Source organism: Chiloscyllium punctatum, chromosome 3 (genome assembly GCF_047496795.1).
Source record: "Chiloscyllium punctatum isolate Juve2018m chromosome 3, sChiPun1.3, whole genome shotgun sequence".
In the NCBI taxonomy this organism is placed as follows: Eukaryota; Metazoa; Chordata; class Chondrichthyes; order Orectolobiformes; family Hemiscylliidae; genus Chiloscyllium; species Chiloscyllium punctatum.
Window position 1 is genome coordinate 39197879 of NC_092741.1, and position 24465 is coordinate 39222343.

Here is a 24465-nt window from a genome sequence, read left to right on the forward strand (position 1 = left end):
CTGGAAATAATCAACAGTGGAGTGTCCTCTGCCACTAATCATTAGTTAGACTGTAGACAAAGAAGCCAAAACTGAAATTGCTGGAGAAACTCAGCAGGTCTGGCAGTATCTGTGGAAGAGGGTGGTACTGGAAAAGCACAGCGATCTGTGATCTGAAGAGTTAGCTTTCAATCCCAGTGACTCCCTTTCAGAACCGAAAAAGACAAAGTACAAGACAAAGGAGGTTTGGTATCAGTGACCCACCTTAAAGAATCCTTACCTAATAAACCATACTGACCAATATTACAAGATATCAGCACAGGTCATCTGGGAATGTCATATTAGAAAGTACCTCTCACTGTAAGATCTGGATGGTGCGACCACTGATATCTGGGTTCTCATGATTATCATTGTACCCTTGTGCCTTCTTTCCTGTCAATCAGTACAATCAGTGTAGAGATGGTGCATGACCCTGTGGGATGCTGGGATGGTTAGCCATGATTCTGCTGCTTCCCACAGAAGATGTGCTCTCTACAACAGTCATGCATCGGACTGGGCTTCTCGGTGATCAGTGGTTCTGGAAGAGCACAGCAGTTCAGGCAGCATCCAAGGAGCTTCGAAATCGACGTTTCAGGCAAAAGCCCTTCATCAGGAATAAAAGTGACGCGGTGCCCTTTGATGTTGGCAGTGACAGTAACAAAGTGCCTTTGGTGTTGGCAGTGACAGTGACACAGTGCTCTTTGGTGTTGGCAGAGATAGTGACACGGTGCCCTTTGATGTTGGCAGTGACAGTGACGCGGTGCCTTTGGTGTTGACAGTGACAATGACACAGTGCCTTTGGTGTTGGCAGAGACAGTGACACGGTGCCTTTGGTGTTGGCAGTGATGGTGACACAGTGCCCTCTGGTGTTGGCAGAGACAGTGACACAGTGATTTGGTGTTGCCAGTGACAGTGACACAGTGCCTTTGGTGTTGGCAGAGACAGTGACACGGTGCCTTTGGTGTTGGCAAAGACAGTGACACCATGCCTTTGGTGTTGGTAGTGACAGTGATACGGTGCCCTTTGGTGTTGGCAGTGACGGTGACACAGTGCCCTTTGGTGTTGGCAGAGACAGTGACACAGTGCCCTTTGGTGTTGGCAGTGACAGTGACACGGTGCCTTTGGTGTTGGCAGAGACAGTGACAGAGTGCCCTCTGGTGTTGGCAGTGGCAGTGACACGATGCCCTTTGGTGTTGGTAGTGACAGTGACATGGTGCCCTTTGGTGTTGGCAGTGACAGTGACACGGTGCCTTTGGTGTTGGCAGTGACAGTAACATGGTGCCCTTTGGTGTTGGCAGTGACAGTAACGCGGTGCCTTTTGGTGTTGGCAGAGACAGTGACGCGGTGCCTTTGGTGTTGGCAGTGACAGTGACACTGTGCCCTCTGGTGTTGGCAGAGACAGTGATGCGGTGCCCTTTGTTGTCAGAAACAGTGACACAATGCCCTTTGGTGTTGGCAGTGACAGTGACACGGTGCCTTTGGTGTTGGCAGTGACAGTGACACGGTGCCATGGTGTTGGCAGAGACAGTGACACGGTGCCTTTGGTGTTGGCAGTGACAGTAACGCGGTGCCTTTTGGTGTTGGCAGAGACAGTGACGCGGTGCCTTTGGTGTTGGCAGTGACAGTGACACTGTGCCCTCTGGTGTTGGCAGAGACAGTGATGCGGTGCCCTTTGTTGTCAGAAACAGTGACACAATGCCCTTTGGTGTTGGCAGTGACAGTGACACGGTGCCTTTGGTGTTGGCAGTGACAGTGACACAGTGCCATGGTGTTGGCAGAGACAGTGACACGGTGCCTTTGGTGTTGGCAGAGACAGTGACGCGGTGCCTTTGGTGTTGGCAGTGACAGTGACGCAGTGCCCTTTGGTGTTGGCAGAGACAGTGACGCGGTGCTTTTGCTGTTGGCAGTGACAGTGACACGGTGCCATGGTGTTGGCATTGACAGTGACATGGTGCCCTTTGGTATTGGCAGTGACAGTGACACAGTGTCCTTTGGTGTTGGCAGAAACAGTGACGCGGTGCCTTTGGTGTTGGCAGTGACAGTGACACTGTGCCCTCTGGTGTTGGCAGAGACAGTGATGCGGTGCCCTTTGTTGTCAGAAACAGTGACACAATGCCCTTTGGTGTTGGCAGTGACAGTGACACGGTGCCTTTGGTGTTGACAGTGACACAGTGCCCTTTGGTGTTGGCAGTGACAGTGACACAGTGCCATGGTGTTGGCAGAGACAGTGACACGGTGCCTTTGGTGTTGGCAGAGACAGTGACGCGGTGCCTTTGGTGTTGGCAGTGACAGTGACACAGTGCCCTTTGGTGTTGGCAGTGACAGTGACACAGTGCCATAGTGTTGGCAGAGACAGTGACACGGTGCCTTTGGTGTTGGCAGTCACAGTGACACAGTGCCCTTTGGTGTTGGCAGTGACAATGACACAGTGCCTGTTGGTTTTGGCAGTGACAGTGACACGGTGCCATGGTGTTGGCAGAGACAGTGACGCGGTGCCTTTGGTGTTGGCAGTGACGGTGACACAGTGCCCTTTGGTTTTGGCAGTGATAGTGACGCGGTGCCTTTTGGTGTTGGCAGAGCAGTGACGCGGTGCCTTTGGTGTTGGCAGTGACAGTGACACAGTGCCCTCTGGTGTTGGCAGTGACAGTGACACGGTGCCTTTGGTGTTGACAGTGACAGTGACATGGTGCCCTTTGGTGTTGGCAGTGACAGTGACACGGTGACTTTGGTGTTGGCAGTGACAGTGACGCGGTGCCCTTTGGTGTTGGCAGTGACAGTAACGCGGTGCCCTTTGTTGATGGCAATGACAGTGACGCGGTGCCTTTTGGTGTTGGCAGTGGCAATGACGCGGTGCCCTTTGGTGTTGGCAATGACAGTGACACAGTGCCCTCTGGTGTTGGAAGTGGGTGTAGGAGAATAATTTAAAATTGTGATGCTTAAAACTTACCCTTTTAATTATGTCTTCTTACATCTCTGTGGTTTGGTCCAATGAATACTAACAATATGGGCTTTCACTGCATGAGGAATGTGATATCTTGGTCCAATACTTCATGTTTTGTGAAGAACAGAAAACGGACTACATGATAGGTCATAATCGTAACTGGTTATTACAACAACCATTTCCAGTATTCAGAATGCTCCTTTAAAGTAGAAGGGAATTTGAGGTACCTCACAGAGAAATAAATTCCACTCCCCTTTCATCTGTGTGCCCACAGACCTTACACTTGGTTCCTGGTCTGGCAACTCTTCAGTTTTCAAAACCACTCCTTATTTTCACATTTCTCCATGGCTTCACCTCTCCCCACATCTGCAGTTTCATTCAGTCACCAAATTTTCTGAGATATTTGTGTTTCTCCTTCTCTGATTTTAATAGTGCCCCCTTGGTGGTCGTGCCTTCAGCTGCCTGAGTTCCTGTATCTCTCCACTTCACCATCACTCTCTCCTCTTTGCAAATGCTCCTTAAAAACTACCATGTTTGGCCTCGGCTTTGATTGTTTGCCTGAAGCCCCTAATCATTACCTCTCTCAACTCCTCCTTTATCAGCTGCTTTCCCCAATCCACTTTGGATGAGTTGAAACATCCTCCAATTAAATTTTGAGAAGATTAGTGTTTTCAGTCCACGCTCTGCCCTGTGTTTGTAGCTGCTGAACTCCTATTCATGTCATCACTGATACCACCCACTTGCACCTCCATAACACTGGCGCCCTTTGCCCGTCCCTCCTCCACAGCTGAAACCTTCTCACTCCTGCTTTTGTGCTCTCCCGAACTGAGTGTTCCAGCACTGACCTCCCACTCTGTTAACTCCTAAAACTGGAGCTGGCCCCAATCTCTGCTACCTCTTGCCCTAACCCTCAGGAAATCCTGTTCACCAATCGTTGCTCTGTACGATATCAATCAAAAACTTTAGTTTTACAATTCCCATTGCCGTTTTTGCATCCCTCATGGTCACACCCCTCCCTTTCTCTCTCAGTCCTTAAGGATTCATTGTTCATCTGATACTGGCCTCTCGATCTCCCCTGATTTTCATCGCTTCATTATCAGAACACAAACCTCCAACTGCACCGGCACTAATCTCAGGAATTCCATCCCTCTATTCACCTCTCTTTCTTTTGAGACACTTTAAGATCTCATACTTTAACCAACTTCTCATTCCCTGACCTGATATTTCCGTGTGTTCCTCTGTGTTAACATTTGTTTTGACTTTCCTCTGAAGTGTTGATGCCTGGATATCTGCACAGGAGCTCGGAGAACAGCTGCCATTAGTTAAGGCCTAGTTCTTGGAGAGATTTGTAAGTAAGGATGAGGGCTTTCGGAATGTGAGTCAGGGGAGATGATGGTCTCGGAGTATTATCACTGGACTGTTAATCCAGAGACCCAGGTAATGTTCCAGGGACCTGGGTTCAAATCCCACCATGGCAAAATGTGGAATTTGAATTCAATAAATATCTGGAATTAACGATCTAATGATGACTATAAATCCGTTGCCGATTGTCGGAAAACCCCATCTGGTTCACTAATGTCCTTTAAGGAAGGAAACTGCCATCCTTACCTGGTCTGGCCTAATGTGACTGCAGACCCACAATGAAATGGTTGACTCTCAACTGGCCCTCTGGGCAATTAGGTATGGGCAATAAATGCTGCCGAGCCAGCGAAGCCCTCATCCTGGTACAGAATAAAGAAAACAAATTTCAACGAGAGGGAGATGCTGGGAGACAGCTGTCAGTTTGGTGGCCAGCAGGATTTGTAATGGAGAGAGACCGCTGGGTTTTGGCTGTGTTGGCATTGGAGTGGAACACCGTGAGGGAGAGCACTGGGTGTCCTCGGTTGGTTGGTGAGGAGTTGAATGGGCAGAAGATGCAGGGAGCGAGAGCTGAGCTTTTGTTTTATTGAGATGAGCTGTCTGGTGGAAGCACATAAGAAACGAGGTGCTGAGGCAAGGCAGCTTTGCAAAAGTTGAGATTTTCTTTAAGTAATGAAAGCTCCTTACATGCGTTGTTAAGGGTAATTTGCGGAGAAGACGAGACTAGGATTGTACTCTAACTCAAACTGGTAAAAAAAATGATTGAGAACTTAAAGAACATGAGCCAACATCATATGATCTATGGACTTGGGCAGATTTGCATTTTGTAACATGTTGTAATTTCTTGTACACTTAGATGTTCACAATTGTAAACCTTGTTAGTTTATACTTTATTTTGATGATTGTCCATAAATATGTCATGAATTATGATTACTTAGTTATATTGTCATTACTATTCTACACCAGCCACTGTGGTGATCTTCATTAAACAGACCAAAATAAAATTGTATGAAAGTCTCTGAATTGCATGAGTACTATGTTAAACTGGACACAGTGTTTCCTGTTTCTGATTATGAAATCTTCTCTGTACACAGGTGGTACTTTGGTAAACTTGGCCGTAAAGAGGCTGAGAGACAACTTCTGTCTGTCTGCAACCCAAGAGGAACCTTCCTCATTCGTGAAAGTGAAACCACCAAAGGTACGAGTTTCTGCCCCGTTACACTCTCCAGGCGTTTGTTTAGTTCGAAGCACAGCCTCCCCTTGGAAAGCACGTGAACAGGGATCGTGACCTTGTCCTATACTGTCATACTTCTGCTTTAAGCATCTCCCTGTGTATTGTCAAGAACTGTACACTGTTCAGAGACAGTCAGGACTACAGATACTGGAAATCAGAATCAATGGATGTGAGGCTAGAAAAACACAGCAGGTCAGACAGCATCCGAGGAGCAGGAATGTCAACGTTTCGGCTGAAACCCTTCGTCAGGACTGGGGAGAGGGGGTGGGATGGTGAGCGGTGGATGCAGGTGATGGGATGCAGATAGGTGAGGAAGAAGATGGACAGGTTAGGGCAGGTCAGGGAGGAAGGGGTGGGGGGAGGGAGACTGCATAAGGCTGGGGGAGGAGGGACTTTGAAGCTGGAGAAATTGATATTGAGGCCATTGGACTGTAAGCTTCCCAGGTGAAATATCAGGTGTTGTTCTTCCAGTCTACATCTGGCCTCACTCTGATAGTGGAGGATGGACATGTCGCCGGGGGAGTGGGAAGGGCAATTAAAATGGATGGCAACTGGAGGGTCAGGTTGGTTAATGAGTGCAAGATGCAGATGCTCCATGAGCTGGTCCCAGAGTCTGTGTTTGGTCTCCCTGATAGCGAGGAGACCTCATCGGGAACAATGGATGCACTAGACCAGGTTGGATGATGTGCAGGTGTATCTCTGACGGATCTGGAAGGGTTGTTTAGGGCCTTGGATGGAGGTGAGAGGGGTGGTGTGGGGGCAGGTATCCCACTTGTTGTGGTTGTATAACACCTGCCCCCACCCCTCCCCTCTCATCTCCTTTCCAAGGCCCTTACCCCAGTATTGATAACTCCACACATTTTGTACCCAAAACTAGATATGTTTTGCTTAATTCTGTAAAATGTATCCAACCGCTTCCTGTCCACTGGCAATAGAGTCATAGAGATGTACAGCACGGAAACAGACCCTTCGGTCCAACTTGTCCATGCCAACCAGATATCCTAACCTAATCTCATCCCATTTGCCAGCACTTATCCCATATCCCTGTAAACCCCTCCTATTCATATACCCATCCAGAAGCCTTTTAAATGTTGTAATTGTACCAGCCTCCACCACTTCCTCTGGCGGCTCATTCCATACACATACACCACCCTCTGTGTGAAAACATTGCCCCTTAGGTCTCTTTTATATCTTTCCCCTCTCACCCTAAACCTATGCCCTCTAGTTCTGGACTCTCCGACCCCAGGGAAAAGACTTTGCCTATTTACCCTATCCATGCCCCTCATAATTTTGTAAACCTCTATAAGTCACCCCTCAGCCTCTGACACTACAGGGAAAACAGCCCCAGCCTGTTCAGCCTCTCCCTGTAGCTCAAATCCTCCAATCCTGGCAACATCCCTGTAAATCTTTTCTGAACCCTTTCAAGTTTTACAACATCTTTCCAATAGGAAGGAGACCAGAATTGCATGCAATATTCCAACTGTGGCCTAACCAATGTCCTGTACAGCCGCAACATGACCTCCCAACTCCTGTACTCAATACTCTGACCAATAAAGAAAAGCATACCAAACGCCTTCTTCACTATCCTATCTACCTGTGACTCCACTTTTAAGGAGCTATGAACCTGCACTCCAAGGTCTCTTTGTTCAGCAACACTCCCTTTGACCTTACCATTAAGCCATGTCAATATATCCTGCATTCAACAAATGTCATCTGGACACACACAACAGCATTTTAGACCGATATAGGGCAAGCATGAAGGTGGGCCCCCTGTACATTGCTGGCTGACCTTAGTCACCTCCCCATCCCCCCCCACCCCCCCCACCCCCCACCAACCTTGCACACTAAAGAATTGTGACCCTCCATTTGGGCCCCGCTGTTCAAAGTGACTGAATTATGAACTGCCGGATAATCGTACTCTTGCCTTTTATTCACTTCTATTCAAAACACAAGTCCCATTCACACATAATATATATAAAAGGAAATACTAGTTTCTAGTTTTAACAAATCCATCAGGGAGAAAGACGTCCTGGGTACATTTAACATTGCCCCTGCTAACCCTCATAAGTGGCTTGTTCCCTTATAATTCCAGGCCAAAACAGAAATTGCTGGAGAAACTCAACAGATCTGGCAGCCTCTGTGTGCAGAAAGCAAAGTTAACATTTTGGATCTGATGACTCTTCATCAGAGCTGTTCACTGGATTTGATACTCTGCTTTCTCCTCTCAGACACTGCCAGACCTGCCGAGTCTCTCCAGCAATCTCTGTTTTGGTTTCAGATCTTCAGCATCTGCAGTTCTTCCTTGTTTTATTTTATCTTAAATTCCTTTGTCAGTTTGAGATGCCTGTCCTGCATTTTACCATGAGCAGCACTTTCCAAACCTTCCCGCCGGATGCCCGGCTTCTCATTCCCAGACGCTGAAACCAAGACATTAAACTGAGTGCAGCATTATTGTTTTTGAAGTATTGTTTTTGTGGTTATTGTTCCTTTACGGTTGACTTGCAAAATCGGAAAATGTTAATGTGTTCTCATTTGAAATTGCTGACATCAGATTGGCCTGTCTCTGCCATTTCCCATGTACACTGGGGTTAAACTTCCTACAAGTTTCCTGCTTGCCCTAGCCTTGAACTCATATCTGTTTCCAGCTCCTTTCTGAGCGGCTCTTGTATCCCACTTGAACCCATTTGGTCCGTACCACCCACTTGCTTTATTTCTCACCCACCTCCGACAAACTGCTGGCAACTCGGCCTGACAACAGGCTCTCACTGCTGCTTCGTATTCCGAAAGATTCTGTTGATGGCGGACACCATTCCCGTCTCCTTCAGACCTGCCCCATTCTCCTCAAAATTGGAAGCAGGAACCTCTGGCCCCCTCCTGGCCAATCCCACCTCCTCTGATGTTCTACTGTCCATAAACTCAAGGCCCACCAATCCCACCATCAGGGATGTCACCCTCCACATCGCAAACCCCCAGACTGTATTTTATCGGTTGTCCACAATTAATTGGTTGAGATCATGGCGCCCGCTCCTGTGAGGGAGGATGGACTGCAGTGAGACTCCAGACCAAGAGCAGCACTGGAGGCTCAGATTAAAGGTGAGAGATGGGGGGACCTTACTTCAGCTGCAGAGGGGAAGCATTCTGTGGATTGGAGGGGTCTTTAAACAGAAGGTTCCTCCCCTCTCACCCCATCCCACCCCATCCCCTGCTCATCTCCCACCCCTCCACTCAAACTGCTCAGCGTGACATGGCAGCCTTGATATAGGTCAGATCACTGCTGCAAAGAAGCTCTCAGATATCATTGCCTGATGACAAGGGGGGCTCCATTAGCCCAAGGCCAGGCTGACTGATATCTACAGCACTGCGCCGCGAATGAAGCTTCCAACCTATGTTTCGTTCCTGCCCATCCCCTCCCACCCCCACCCCCCCCCCCCCCCCCCCCCCCCCCAGTTTCTGGAGGGATGGTGTTGGAGGGAAGAAAGGGGGCCGTATAATTCTGACTCCTGTTCCACTCATCCCATCACTCCCCTTTGCGCCCAGACCCACACTGACCTCCGGTGACATGCTCCACCCTGCTCTCGAGTTGCTCCATGTTTCTCTCATTTCCACCAGTCACACAGCCCTCATATCCGGGCTCCTCCTACTCTGGCCTCCTGTGAATCCCCCACCTTCTAATCCCTCCATACCCCACGGCCATGCTCTCAGCTGCCCTTGGCTTCTGAAACTCCCGCCTTCAACCTCTCAGCTTCTCAGATCCCTTTGCAACACTCCTTAAAACACTCTTGTATGACTAATCATTTCCTCATCTGACCAGAAATCTCTCATGGGGCTCTGTCACCTTTAGTATCATATCATGCTGGTGAAGCACATTGGAGTATTTCATCATATAAAATTTAAATTGTTCCGTTCAGACCACAAGTGTAATTTTGCCTTCTGTTGCCATGGTAACAGTCTTATTTGGGGGCCATCTTGGCTGCTGAGCCCAGCGCCCAAAAAGTGATTGAACTCCCTCCTAAGTAACATTATTGGTGGGCGTCCATGTCTTCATGAACAACCCAGAACATATAAATAAAGAATTCTGAAGATGGAACTGTGAATATTTTCCTAGTGTCATTCTGGGCGATTGAGGTGCTCCTGGTGAGCAACTGTTATCTTGAGATGAATGGTTTTGTCTACTTGTCTTGGGCAGAATCTCAACACGAGGCCATCGAAGGAAAGCCACATTCATTTGTCAGCTCTTAGCGGCTCTCAAACTGGAAACAGTACCCTTCATTTTCCCTCAGAACCAGAGAGAGAGAGAAAGAGATTGAACCAAGCCAACACTACGACCTGATATATTGCCTGTGTCTTTTATGAGAGACAAGGAGGCCAGAGCCTTCGAGATGATTGTTAAAGTTCTAATTCATGGCGCCATGTTTGTTGCTTGCAGGTGCCTATTCTTTGTCAATACGGGACTGGGATGACATAAAAGGAGACCACGTTAAACACTATAAGATCCGCAAACTGGATAATGGTGGGTATTATATAACAACCCGCGCCCAGTTTGAAACACTGCAGCAGCTGGTTCAGCATTACGCAGGTAAGCACTGTTTTCAGCACCTGACTGTGGCTCAGTACATTGCGTTTAAATTCCTTTAGGCACATTTACGTAGTCAAGTTTAAGGAAAGAATAGTAACAGTGTCTGTCGGAAATCTGAAACCTTTTCAAAACAGTATACCAATGAGTGAAGCTGAGTAACATGATGTTGCTTTAATGAAATGTACAAATAGAAAGTTCTTGCAGCTGCTTAGTGGATGGTTTATTTTAATTCTGTCAGTTTAATTTTGGGTCCATGGCTGTGAAACACATTATAAACGGTTACTTGTTCTTCAATCAGTAGATGATTAACTCACTGTGAGGTGAATAAAGGTAACAGTGTGAACGAGGCCTGCTGACTACATGTGCTTGAGCAGTTCACTCCGCTGTGTTCTTTGTCGCCTTACGCAATGTTCTTTACTCTTACTGATCTGATTGTAGCTGCTGCTTGGAAAAGGAAACTTGTGCCCGTCTGACAGTTCCATCCACATGTCAGCTCTTTGCTGATTGGGTTGTATGAGGTACTCACCTCGGTTCAGCTGGCCGCTTGACCAGGTCCATCCCGGGTTCAGTTCTCAGACTCTGCTGGCTTTGAGGGTCCCAGCCAGTCTGGAACTTTACTGCCTCACCCACAGACTATGTCGCTTTACTGTTAACACCACACGCACGCGCACAAACACAGACACAGACACGCACAAACATAGTCACGCACAAACACAGACATGCACACAGACACACACAGACACTCACAGGCACAGACACGCACAGACACAGACACGTGCAAACACGCACACACAAAAACACAGACACACATACGACACACACACACGCACACCACACACACAGACACACAAACACCACACACAACGCACAAACACAGACACGCACACACACATACACCACACACGCGCAGACACGCACACACACATACACCACACACACACACACACAGACACACACCACACGCAGACAGACACACACATGCACACACACACCCTTCGTTTGAACAAATTAACATGGATCTGTGATGAGGGTGAGAATCCTAGTATTAATTTGTCCCAACGCTGGAGTATTGATTTCGGCAGATGCACTGTCTGTGGGCTCCTGTCAGTTTTGTGGACATTGCAGACAATATTGAATACTTCCTGCCCTTTGGCAGTTGCCTTTGAGGATGGTATGGGGGGTGGGGAGCAGCTGCAGAGGGTGTGATGAAGGTACTGTTTCCATGCTGTTCAGAAGAAGCCTGGATCCAGCAACAAGCTCAGATCGTTGACTGCACTTGAACATGAACAACAGCCATATTTGGTTCAGGTTTCAGAAACGAGCAGTTGGCCTGTGGAGACAGAACCCAGCGAAAATCTCGCACCCTCTCATGCAACTTTTTTCCAGTTTTATTTTCGGGGGGTTTCAGGCTGGATCCTTAGAGAGTTAGTTCCCCACGTTCAGTAGAGTGGGCCTCACTTACACCTGTCTGCTCAGGGAGGGGAGAACAGGAGCTGGGACCCCATCCCAGTCCTGGTCAGCAGAACACACTCCATCTTCCAACCACCTCCATCTCTGCGGAATGAGAGCAGGGAGGTTTCCTCAGGCTCTGGGCCCATTGAACAGATGGCAAGGCTGCCTCAAAATAGAGGAGGACCCCCAGCATCAAAACCCTGAAATGAAGAGGGGTGTCAGGAGTACATGTCTGGGAGAGGAGCGGAAATCTCACCCAAAGTACCTGCTTGGAACAGGAGTGCTGCCTTTCTTCCCTGGTGACCTTGTCACTTAGGACCTAAGGCCTCCAACCTGTCACTCCCCTCCCCTCACCCTCACACCATCCCTTCTTCCTCACTCCCCTCCTCTCACCCTCACACCGTCCCTTCTTCCTCTCTCCCCCTCCACCACCCTCTTCCTGCCTTCTCTACCCCCCCCTCCCTTATTCCATCTCCCTCTTGTTCCTTCTCACTCCCGTTTGCCCCCGTTCCAGCCCTTTTCTTCCCCCCCAAGCTCTGTTCCCTGTTCTCCCACGCGCTCTGTTTAATTCCCAGTTCCTGATTGAGCCCCTCATTATTCTTGACCGGCCTATCTCTAAGACGGATCGGGAATGGGCCTGACCTTTCCCAATAGGGCCAGATGGGTTAGAAAGTCACATTGTGCCAGAATGCCCAGTCTCGAGAGAAACCATGGCACGATTCCTGACCACAGAGCTCCTCATTTGTCTCAAAGTGTCATTGTCAATCAACGCTCAATATTATGTCATATTGATGCCACACAGAATGCAATCTTGTTCTTCTCAGTTCAGTGTGCTATTGATCTGTTTATGCTTCTCACGCTGCTGCTTGTTTTGACTGTGAGGTTGGAGATGTCTCAATACGGCACAAAAACTGTGCAGACTAAATCTGTGGGACGTCACTACCATCTGACAATGACTGAAGTCCAGAGGAGTAATTATTGTCCTCACTTAATGACAGTAGAAAAGATGGGTGGATGAATGTTCCAAAATGTAATGTCCTGAGGACTTTGTTTTAAAAAATAAGAACTAGGACCAAGCAGTACCCCCTCGTTTGGCCCCTCGAGACTGACTAACATGGTGGCCAATCTGACTGCAGCCTTACTTAGTTGCCTTTCCCCCAAACCCCACAACACACACCGTCATACTGAGATCTAACTCAGCCTCAAGTATATTCAATAACCTAGCCTTTTCTGGGGAAGAGAATTACAGAAGTCTCTGAGAGAAAAGGATTCTTCCTCGCTTCCATCTTAAGTGGTCCTTGATGTGAAACGGTGCTCCCTAGTTTTAAAATCTTCCCCTGCCCATTCAAAAGGGGACATCCTCTCATCGTCACACTGGAAAGTCCCTTTGCATCCTTAATCTTTACAAAAGCTATGTGTTTCTTTTAAATAACTGAATAAATGTACACTCTTTAAAGAACTTCAGTGTTTTGAATTTTTTTTTCCCACCTCTTCCCCATTCTTTATGGTCTTCCCAGATGGAAGCATAAAGGATGGGCTGTAGATGACGGTAACAAGGTGGAACAAAGTGTTGAAAATTTTCATGTGCTGCAGTTGCTCAGCAGGTCCTATGGGGGGAGCTCTGTCATCTTGGTCTGATAGGACTTTGCTCAGATTAAGTGTTTTCCACCTGAGTGTATTGCTTCATTTTGCAACTTGCAATCTGGTTTTGAAAATCATCATCATAATCAGCGGATCTCTTCCCCAACCTACCCCACCCCCTGCCCAAAAAAGACTCAGCAACAACCTGAGATTTTTTAAAAATGTGTTCACGCAGTACAGATGTCACCGGATAGGCCAGAGGGCAACGAAGAGTCCACCAAATATAGCGATCATGCTACTGAGCTCATTGTCTCCCCTAAACGTTGTCCTCCTCACAGTCTGAGAAAAATCTGCTGACTTAAATGAATTGCCTGCACCCTGCAAGCAAATAGTTAAAGGGTGCTTTGCCAGTCAATCTGAGTTAATTCTAAAGCCCACAGATCAATTAGTCACGGTGAAAACAATGCAGCAGGTGCTTGCCAGGGAGATTGACTTGTTCCATTTTGCTCTTGTCAATGTCACAGAAATCCTGTACTATTTATTTGCCTCTCTCTCTCTTTTCCCTCTTACTGTGCGGCTTATGTTCCACCGACTCTGCTAACCCCTCCCCTCCCCCCGACCCACCCCTCCTCTGCAGAACGAGCTGCAGGTCTCTGCTGTCGCTTGGTGGTCGCCTGCCATAAGGGTATGCCGAGGCTTGCTGACCTCTCTGTGAAAACCAAAGACGTCTGGGAAATTCCCCGAGAATCTCTGCAGTTAATCAAGAGACTGGGAAATGGGCAGTTTGGGGAAGTCTGGATGGGTATGAAGTTAGAACTGTTCTGCAGTTCCCCCCCCTCCACTCCCAGGCACCTGGGAGACAGGGGCACTGGTTTACATACAAGAAGTGATGGAAGATGGAGGAGGTTCACTGTGTGCATTAGTTTGACTCCAATCTTAAATGTGGTCAGTGCATTCAGTCAAGAATACCTGGAGTTTCATGCAAACTATTGGCTCTTTCCAAGGAGGTAACCATGACGACCAATTCAGGTCTCATTTGAAAAAGATTTTAGACCAGTAAAAAGTCCACATTGGTCACTCTCTTTTGTAAATTTGGGAATTACTGACTGAATTCCTGGGACAATCCAACAACAAACTGCACTTTGAGACTCCAACTTCCATCCTCCTGACTGCATGCGCTTCATTAAATTTTAAATCCTGTTCCCATTGCATCCATTCTCTGTAGAGTCAGCTGATGGTTTGTGCTATAACTTAACAACGGTTTGTACAAACATGATCCCGCAAACTGTTGGATTAGCTAAAGATTCTTGGGAAATTGTACGGGAATCCCTATACTTGGAGAGAAAGCTTGGTCAGGGATGTTTCGCCGATGTTTGGTCTGGTAAGGTGCTCAGAAGCTCTCTTCTCTAACCTTAAGATCTTCCTTGTTTTTTTTTCAAAATTCATCCAAACTTTGAGAAAAGGAAGGCTCCCATTAATCAAAAGGCAGCCAGAAAGCTGGGTGTGGTTCAGGGTAACACTTTGCCAGCCGCGTTTCATGGTATTAATTGATCTTTAATGTGGAACACACTGTGCGTCATGTGTCAAAGGGCAGTCGTTACAGGGAACACTGTTCTAAATCAAACAAACCCACCCCCAAACAGGCGCCAACTTCCTGGACCTGGAGTCCAGAGCTAGGAGGCATAATTTGAAATCCAAAGCTGGGCTGTTCTGGGGTGATGCCACTCACTCCTTCACACCGCAAGAATGTGGTGAAAAGTCAAATCCCTCACCTGAAGTGCGGTCGGGTCTGGGTGGCAAATGAACATTTGAAACCTGAGGTGGATGGATTTCTAGTCAGTAAAGTTGCAGAAGCACTTACGGCACAAACTCAGGCCTGAATCTACTTGTATGACAAAGCAGGTTTGAGGACCTGAGTGATCTACTCTTACTCCTTTGAACCTTCGACCTTTCCCGGACTGAACACAAAAGGTGACATTCCCGCCGGAATTTCCCAGGGCGATGGCTCGGGGCTGGGATTGTCCTGACTTTGCCCCAGCAGGTGGTTTTCCCACTGCTGCCAACTCAGGCCCACGTTTGTGTTTGGTGGAATCCTGGCACCTCATGCAACCTCCAGCTCTATATTCTGCCATGCTATCCTCCCCTAGACGGAAACCTTGTGGTTTGCAATTGGGAGAGTCCTTGACTCTCTGTGTACATGGAGATGACAGAGTGGAGGCGAATTTCCCAGCTGTGTTCCCACCAAATTACTGACAATCGCCGTGTCTCTCACCACAGGTTGAGGTGGTTGGGGAGTGTTCATATTCTGATGCACAATATCAGGCAAATTGTCAAGACAACTTGGATGGACCAGAGGGCCTTCTACTGTTCATCATTATGCCCCTGAAGATCCCAATTTGAAGCTACCCTCGTGAGAGATGCCAATGTAGGCATTGGAAGCTCTCCCTGACCAATAGCAAACTTTAAAAATCTCTTTCTCAGGATCTGGGCATCGGTGACTAGGTCAACATTTATCGCCCATCCCTGGAGAAAGTGGCGGTGAGCTGCCTTCTTGAACTGTTGGGTTAAGTTACCCCCCTCCCCCCACAATGTTAGGAAGGGAATGTCAGAATAGTGACCCACCAACGTTGAAGAAATGGCAATCCAGCTCTAAATCAGGATAGTGAGTGGCTTGGTGGGGAACTTGTAGCTGGGGGTGTTCCCATGAATCTGCTGCCCTTGTCCTTCTGGACAGTAGGGGTAATGGGTTTGGAAGGTGCTGGCTTGAGTTTCCTCTAATTGTTTGATGGCAGAACCAACAGTTCCATTACTTGTTGATCTGCAGAACGTAGGATATCTGAATGTGATAGCTCAGTTAGATCAATATTTTAAGCTCAAGCCGTGTTTGTACAACATGGCCTCACAATTTAACTCTTTGAGCCCTAGAATCTGGGCGATCTTCCTGATGAAGCCTTATTTTCCCATTGAAGGCTTCTCTTTTCTGTCCGTATGACATACGTTTAGAGAAGGAGGAGGCCATTTGGTCACCTGTCAATGTCACATGCATCAGAACAGGCAGGCTAACTGACCCCCCCCCACCCCCACCCCCACTCCCACCCCCACTCCCCCCCACGCCTGTTGTGAAGTAGAGCTGAGTCTTTCAACTCCATTTAGGTCTTTGTGCCCACACTTCAAACCAAGTTGGACTTCTCAACTTATCATTTCGACATTGGGTATGAATGGGTTGGCATCACCAGAGTTTCATCATGTGACCCACTCACACAATGCTTTAACAGCATGTCACATTAGCTTAACCATGGTCCATAAATCAGTTTTACTGCTCAATCTAAAATGAGGATCTGAAACCGCTGTAATTCTGACTTGATTACTGCATGTGTTTTGCTATTAATCAGTAAAGATACAGGCATGCAGACAGATCCTGGCTGAAAAACCCCTCTTAAAACAACTGCTTGAATAAAATAAATGGCTGTTTCCTATCACACTGGTCTCAAAACTAACCAAGTCATTACTTATTATGAACTGAGCACTCATTTGCTTTTGTGACCTTTGTCATTTCACTTCTTTTAAACATTTTACATTCCCGTAAATTGAACCTTTTCTTCTTGCGGTTTTGGCGAAGGTACTTGGAATGGAACCACGAAAGTTGCAGTGAAGACTCTGAAACCGGGCACCATGTCTCCTGAGTCCTTCCTAGAGGAAGCACAGATCATGAAGAAATTGAGACATGACAAGCTGGTTCAGCTTTACGCTGTGGTCTCCGAAGAGCCTATCTACATCGTCACTGAGTACATGAGTAAAGGTAAAATCGTTTTCTGCTGGAGTTAACACTCCTCATTCAGAGAAGCAAGATATCGGCCCATTTAGAATTGAGTTTCCATTCCTTCTCAGTGGTGCCTGGGGCCTTGACTCAAGTTTGGGGTAAATTAGAAATGTACACAAAAACATTGACCAAAAGAAATATCTGCAATGTTTTTGTATTACAGAGCTATAGAGTCATACAGCATGGAAACAGATCCTTTGGTCCAACCTGTCCATGCCGAATATGATCCCAAACTAAACTTGTCACGCCTGCCTGCACTTTGCCCTTATCCCTCCCAACATTTCTTATACATGTACTCACCTAAATATCTTTTAAAGATTATAACTATACCGGTATCTACCACTTCCTCTGGAAATTCATTCCAAACACAAACCACTCCTTGTGTAAAACAATTTGGACTCTTATGTCTTTTTAAAATTTTTCTCCTTTCACCTTAAAAATATGTCCTCAGCTTTGAAATCCCCTCCCCTAGGAAAAAGACACTTCCCATTCACCTTATCATGATTTTATAGACCTCTATTCAGTCACCTCTCAATCTCCTATGCTCCAATGAAAAACGCCCCAACCTATCCACCCTCTCCTCATAGCTCAAACCCTCCATTCCTGGCAACATCCTGGTAAATCTCTTCTGAACCTTCTCCAGCTTAATAATAATCTTCTTATATGAGGGCAACCAGCATTGGACACAGTATTCCAGAAGAGGCCTCACCAATGTGCTGTACGACCTTAACATAATGTCCCAACTCCGATACTCAAAGGCCTGAGCAATGAAGGCAAGCATGCTAAACACCTTCTGAACCACCTATCGATATGTGACACAAACTTCAAAGAATTATGGACCTCAACGCCTACGTCTCTCTGTTCTACAACACTAACTGAAGCCTTACTTTAAATTGTTTTGTTTTACCAAAGTGCAATGTATTTGTCCAAATTAAACTCCACCTGCCACTCTTCAGCTCATTTACCCGAATGATCAAGATCTCTTTGCAATCTCAATAACTTTCTTCACTGTCCACTATACCACCAAGTTTGGTGTTATCTGCAAACTTACTAACCATGCTTTTATATTCTCATCTAAATCATTTATATAAATGACAAACAAAAATGGACCCAGCACTGATCCCTGTGAAAAACTGATTATTGTGAGAACATAGAACATAGAAATGTACAGCTCAGAACAGGCCCTTTGGCCCACGATGTTGTGCCAAGTTAAATCCTAATGTAAAATATAATAATTTAACCTACACACCCCTCGACTCACCGCTATCCACGTGCATGTCCAGCAGTTGCTTAAATATCCCTAATGACTCTGCTTCCACCACCACAGCTGGCAACACATTCCATGCATTCATAACTCTCTACGTAAAGAACCTACCTCTGATGTCTCCTTTATACCTTCCTCCTAATATCTTCAAACTATGACTTCTCATACCAATCAATCCTGCCCTGGGGAAAAGTCTCTGGCTACTGACTTTATTGATTCCTCTCATTATCTTGTATACTTCGATCAGATCTCCTCTCTTCCTCCTTCTCTCCAGAGAGAAAAGTCTGAGCTTATTCAACCTTTCTTCATAAGGCAAGCCCTCCAGTCCAGGTAGCATCCTGGTAAACCTTCTTTTCACCCTCTCCAAAGCCTCTGTATCTTTACTGTAGTAGGGTGACTAGAACTGGACACAATATTCTAAGTATGATCTTACCAGGGACTTGTAGAGCTGTAGCAAAACCTCGCGGCTCTTAAACTCGATCCCCCTGTTAGTGAAAGCCAAAACATCCTAACCACTTGGGTGGCAACTTTGAGGGCTCTATGTACTTGCACACCCAGATCCCTCTATTCCTCCCCACTGCCAAGAATCCTGTCATTAATCCTCTATTCAGCATTCGAGTTCAACCTCCAAAATGCATCACTTCCCATTCATCCAGGTTGAACTCCATCTGCCATTTCTCAGCCCAGCTCCGTATCCTGTTTATGTCGCACTGCGGACTGTAGTAGCCCTCTATACTATCGATGACACCTCCAACCTTTGTGTCACCTGCAAATTTACTAACCTGCCCCACAACCTCCTCATCCAAGTCATTTATAAAAACTACAAAGAGCAGAGGCCCAAGTACAGAGCCCTGCGGGACCCCACTCGACACTAACCTCCAGCCAGAATACTTTCCATTGACAACCACTCTCTGCCTTCTGTCAGCCAACCAATTCTGAATCCAGATAGCCAAATCTCCCTGCATCCTATACTTCCTGACTTTATGAATGACCCTAACATGGGGAACCCTATCAAATGCCTTGCTGAAGTTCATATACACCACATCCACTGCTTGACTGTCATCGACCTGTCTTGACACCTCCTCAAAGAACTCAATAAGGTTTGTGAGGCATGACCTGCCCCTCACAAAGCCATGCTGACTGCCTTTAATCACACTATGCTTTGCCAAATAGTCATAAATCCAATCCCTCAGAATTCTTTCCAAAACTTTGCTGACCACAGACGTGAGACTGACTGGTCTGTAATTGCCAGGGATTTCCCTATTACCCTTCTTGAAAAGAGGAATAGCATTAATCTCCTTCCAATCCTCTGGTATGACTCCCGTGGAGGGTGAGTAGACTAAGATCCTCGCCAGTGGCTTAGCAAACTTTCTCGCTTCCCAGAGCAGCCTCGGATAAATCTGGTCTGGCCCTGGGGACTTATCAATCTTAATATTTTCCAAAATTTCCAACACATCAACTTCATCAATCTTGATCTGGTCAGACTGTATCCCAGCTCCTCTGAGTTTTCATTTACAACAAGTTCCCTTTCCTTGGTTAAAACTGAATCAAAAAACTCATTTAGGGCTTCCCCTATCTGCTCAGACTCCACGCACAAGTTCCCTCTGCTATCCCTGATCAGCCCTACCTTCTCCCTGATCATTCACTTATTCCTCATGTTTGACTAAAATGCCTTTGGGTTCTTCCTAATCCTTCCTGCCAAGCCTTTTTCGTGCCCCCTCCTGGCTCTCCCCAGTCCACTTCTGAGCTCCTTACTAGCAAGCCTCTAAAGCTGTGCTAGATCCTTGCTTCCCCCACCTTACATAAGCTGCCTTCTTCCTTTTGACGAGAAGTTCCTCTGTTCTCGTCATCCAACGTTCCTTAATCTTACCCCTTCTTACCTGTCTCAGAGGAACAAATTTGTTCATCACTCACAACAACTGCGCCTTAAATAGTCTCCACATATCTGCTGGCCCCTTACTGTGGAACAATTGCTCCCAGTCTGTACTTCCCAACTTCTGTCTGATAGCGCCATAATTTTGTTTTCCCCAATTAAATATCTTCCCTCGGTAACTGCTCCTTTCATTCTCCAAGGCTATGCTAAATGTGAGGCAGTGCTCTCCCACCGCGAAATCTGACACCTGTTATCGTTATTAATCAGTGTGGGTGTTGAGAATCAAGAAATGTTACATAACTCTATAATCTTCATTCTTATTTTACATGAAACATTGAAAAAAGCCAATTTATCCCCTACATTTCTGAAGCACACATTTGACAAGCCAGTGAAGTGGCCTCTTATTTTCTCAGTTTCCAGACAGCAAATCCAGCTCAGTTTATCAGAATTAAAATGGAAATGTGCTTGGTAGCTGTTGAGTAACCATAGTGGTTCTCACCTGGAGCGGTTAGTAATTCTGACATGAGGCATCTTTTCACCAACGCAGATTGTGGTTTTTGTTTAAAATCAAATTTTGAGGAAAATACATCAGTGGAGAAACACCCAGTTTGAGCCCACAAAGCCAGACCTTGCCAATGCAAGAAAGGAGTGTCTTATATGGTCGAGTTCTAAACTGAAGGTGGTCCCTTCAAACCCAGTCACAATACACCAGTGTGTCGCAGTCAATATTGCAGTCAGAAAGATGTCGCGGTTCAACTGAATGCAAGTGTAACATTTCATTTCGGCTTAGCTCGTCCTCTTTCTGTTTCAATTGTGTGTGACTCTGTCAGGGAGAAAATTTGCTTAAGAAAGGAACAAAGGTAGACAGGCTGGAAGAACACAGCAAGGCAGGCAGCATCAGGAGGCGTTGAAGTCAACATTTCGGGTGTAACCCTTCTTCAGGACTACCTCCTGATGCTGCCTGCCTTGCTGTGTTCCCCCAGCCTCCTGATGCTACCTGCCTTGCTGTGTCCCTCTCCCTCCTGATGCTGCCTGTCTTGCTGTGTCCCTCTCCCTCCTGATGCTGCCTGCCTTGCTGTGTTCCCCCACCCTCCTGATGCTGCCTGCCTTGCTGTGTTCCCCACCCTCCTGATGCTGCCTGCCTTGCTGTGTTCCCCACCCTCCTGATGCTGCCTGCCTTGCTGTGTTCCCCCACCCTCCTGATCCTGCCTGCCTTGCTGTGTTCCCCACCCTCCTGATGCTGCCTGCCTTGCTGTGTTCCCCCTGTCTCCTGATGCTGCCTGCCTTGCTGTGTTCCCCCACCCTCCTGATCCTGCCTGCCTTGCTGTGTTCCCCACCCTCCTGATGCTGCCTGCCTTGCTGTGTTCCCCACCCTCCTGATGTTGCCTGCCTTGCTGTGTTCCCTACCCTCCTGATGCTGCCTGCCTTGCTGTGTTCCCCCTGTCTCCTGATGCTGCCTGCCTTGCTGTGTTCCCCCAGCCTCCTGATGCTGCCTGCCTTGCTGTGTTCCCCCACCCTCCTGATGCTGCCTGCCTTGCTGTGTCCCTCTCCCTCCTGATGCTGCCTGCCTTGCTGTGTTCCCTCCCCCTCCTGATGCTGCCTGCCTTGCTGTGTTCCCCCAGTCTCCTGATGCTGCCTGCCTTGCTGTGTCCCTCTCCCTCCTGATGCTGCCTGCCTTGCTGTGTTCCCCCAGCCTCCTGATGCTGCCTGCTTTGCTGTGTTCCCCCACCCTCCTGATGCTGCCTGCCTTGCTGTGTTCCCCCAGCCTCCTGATGCTGCCTGCCTTGCTGTGTTCCCCTCTCCCTCCTGATGCTGCCTGCCTTGCTGTGTTCCCCCAGCCTCCTGATGCTGCCTGCCTTGCTGTGTTCCCTCTCCCTCCTGATGCTGCCTGCCTTGCTGTGTTCCCTCCCCCTCCTGATGTTGCCTGCCTTGCTGTGTTCCCCCTCCCTCCTGATGCTGCCTGCCTTGCTGTGTTCCCCCGGCCCCCTACCTGTCTACCTTGGATTCCAGCATCTGCAGCTTTTTTCTTGTCTCTAAGAACGAAACCAAACCAGGCATCATTGAGGAATTGGCTAATAAAACGGCTGGGATGTGTATGATATTGCTGTTGATTATTCTTCCAGTTCAATGAAAGTATCTAGTTAACGCATGCAATGATACTAACCTACTTTTATGAAAGCATGAGAGAGCTTCCAGGGACAGATAACAAAGAGGTATTTGACAAAACCACAAATGATGGTTCCCCTTTTGGGGCAACCGAAAATGTAAGGGCATAGTTTTACACAAAGGGGTGTCTGATTTAAAATAGAGATAGGGAGACATTGCTTCTTTCAAAGGGTCATGAATCTGTGGAATTCACCCTCCCAGGAGGTGATGATGCCAGGACAGTGAATATATTTAAGGAGGAGATGCACAGATTTGTAATTAGTAATAGATTGAAGAGTTTGTAGAGCAGCAGGAAATTGGAGTTGAGGTTGAGATGAGATCAGCCATGATTGTATTAAATGGCAGGGAAGGTTTGAGGGGCTGAATGGCCTACCTAGTCAATAGGTTCTTATGTTGAGAGACAGGATCAATATGTCATTAAAGGAATCTATAATCAAAGTTTGTGTGTTATTCTGAGCTCTTCAAGGAGGAGGAGTGAAGGTACCCTGAAGCTGAAAGGTTTCCAACAAGAGGTGCAAAAAATCTCAAACATATTTCGCCATGTCCTTTCAATACATGGTATCCGCTCCTTAACAGAGTAACTTGACCTCCTTCCTGAGCTCCCATCCCTTTCTTGCGTCTCCAGTGTGACTTTATTCAGGATGGTTTAAGATTTGTCTGATTTAGAAGCTGGAAAGATTAATATCCAGGGGCAATGAGGACACATCCCTCAATCCCACAGTGAGTCACAATCATTGATTGACCTCCTGCGCGTTCCGTCATGTGGTCTCTTGCAGTTCCCTAATGCTTATTGGAGGGCTCCTTGTGCACCTGCCTTGTATCAGAGAAAGTTAAAAAATCACACAATACCAGGTTAGAGTCCAACAGGTTTATTTAGAAGCACTGGCTTTCGGAGTGCTGCTCCTTCGTCAAGTGATTGTGATTCTCTTCTCCAAAGAAGCAAAATGATTCCCTTTTCAGAAAGAAAACACATTGGGAAGGCAGGAGATCGAAGGGTTTTTTTTTCAGGTGTATTAACCCAGTCTTGTGCTGTTTTTGGTGGGCGTGAATTTGCAATAAAGCAGGGCTGATCATTTGGCAATCGCACTCAGAAATAACCTCAGAGTGCCTGTCTCAGTCATAGGGAGGGCTCGGATTCAAGCACATTCGGTCGGATTTTGCATGTGTTGATAGCTGAGCTGTGTAACTGCTACATTATCACTTGGGACCAACTCTCCTTTCACAGCTGGTTGTCGTTCTTGGTTTGTTCTGGGACTCGAGGTTTAGGTTTGTGAGAAAGGAAGTAAAATGGCACAGTTTCCCCTTTGGATTCCTCCCTGGACCCGATGCCAAGTGACCTGGCCAAATTTGACAACTGACTAATAAATGACCCACTGGAGATAGGGCGTGAGAAGTGAATTACGTAGATTACATCAAAATTACAGCACATTATGAGATCATTCAGTCCAACCTGTCTATACAAGCCTCCTGCCCAGATTGTGCTTAATTAATGAGAGTATGATGAATGTAACTCCTGATGATACAGGACACAAGGGATCGAGCTCTTGGAGTGCTTCAGCAGTTCACAATGCCGAGTTTGTGTAAAGTATTAGCTTATCCTGGAATACAATCTGTAACTCCTCTGAATTTGCAGAGGAGGGCAATGTGGAAGAGCAAAGACTCAGAAGGGACCTTATTAATGTAAGAGAGAGCCTACAAACAGTGGGGAGATGGTAGGAGGTTATCAGTGAACAAGAGGGAACAGGGAGGTGACAATTTTGGTTCAGATCAGAGAAATGTGAAGTACACATTTTGGTGACAGAAAGAGAGCCCTTCATGGCAACATGGAGCTGGGACTCTGATAGGTCGAGAGTGAAGAAATGTGGTTTTCAATGATAAGAATGGACCAAAGAACATTAAAAAGAGAAATGTAGTTCTGTAACAAAGAACAGAAGTTGCTGGAAAAGCGCAGCCGGTCTGGTGACCCTTCCTCAGAACCAGACCCGAAATGTCAACTTTACTTTCTCTTCACAGATCCTGCCAGACCTGCTGAGCTTTTCCAGCAACTTCTGTTTTTGTTTCTGGTTTACAGTATCCTCAATGTTTTCGATTTTTAAGTGTAATTCTGGGTTTGGCTGCAGTACAGATAAGGTCAGAAAATGACATTGAATTTGGAGTTTGTCTCAGAAACTGCTAAGGCCA

General features: G+C 47.0%; 1 protein-coding gene across 5 annotated transcripts in view; it reads left to right on the forward strand.

Annotated features, from left to right (window-relative positions):
* The window catches only part of LOC140457921 (tyrosine-protein kinase Fyn), a 292224-nt gene that overhangs the window by 231656 nt on the left and 36103 nt on the right, over positions 1–24465 (forward strand). For 3 of the 5 annotated variants that reach the window (XM_072551741.1, XM_072551721.1, XM_072551732.1), the window contains 4 exons: positions 5413–5516; positions 9979–10128; positions 13799–13963; positions 16781–16960. In XM_072551741.1, coding sequence (XP_072407842.1) covers positions 5413–5516; positions 9979–10128; positions 13799–13963; positions 16781–16960 — 599 coding nt within the window. Of the gene's footprint in view, positions 1–5412; positions 5517–9978; positions 10129–13798; positions 13964–14386; positions 14543–16780; positions 16961–24465 lie in introns of all 5 variants that reach the window. The other 2 variants (XM_072551762.1, XM_072551752.1) reach the window with 2 other exon arrangements.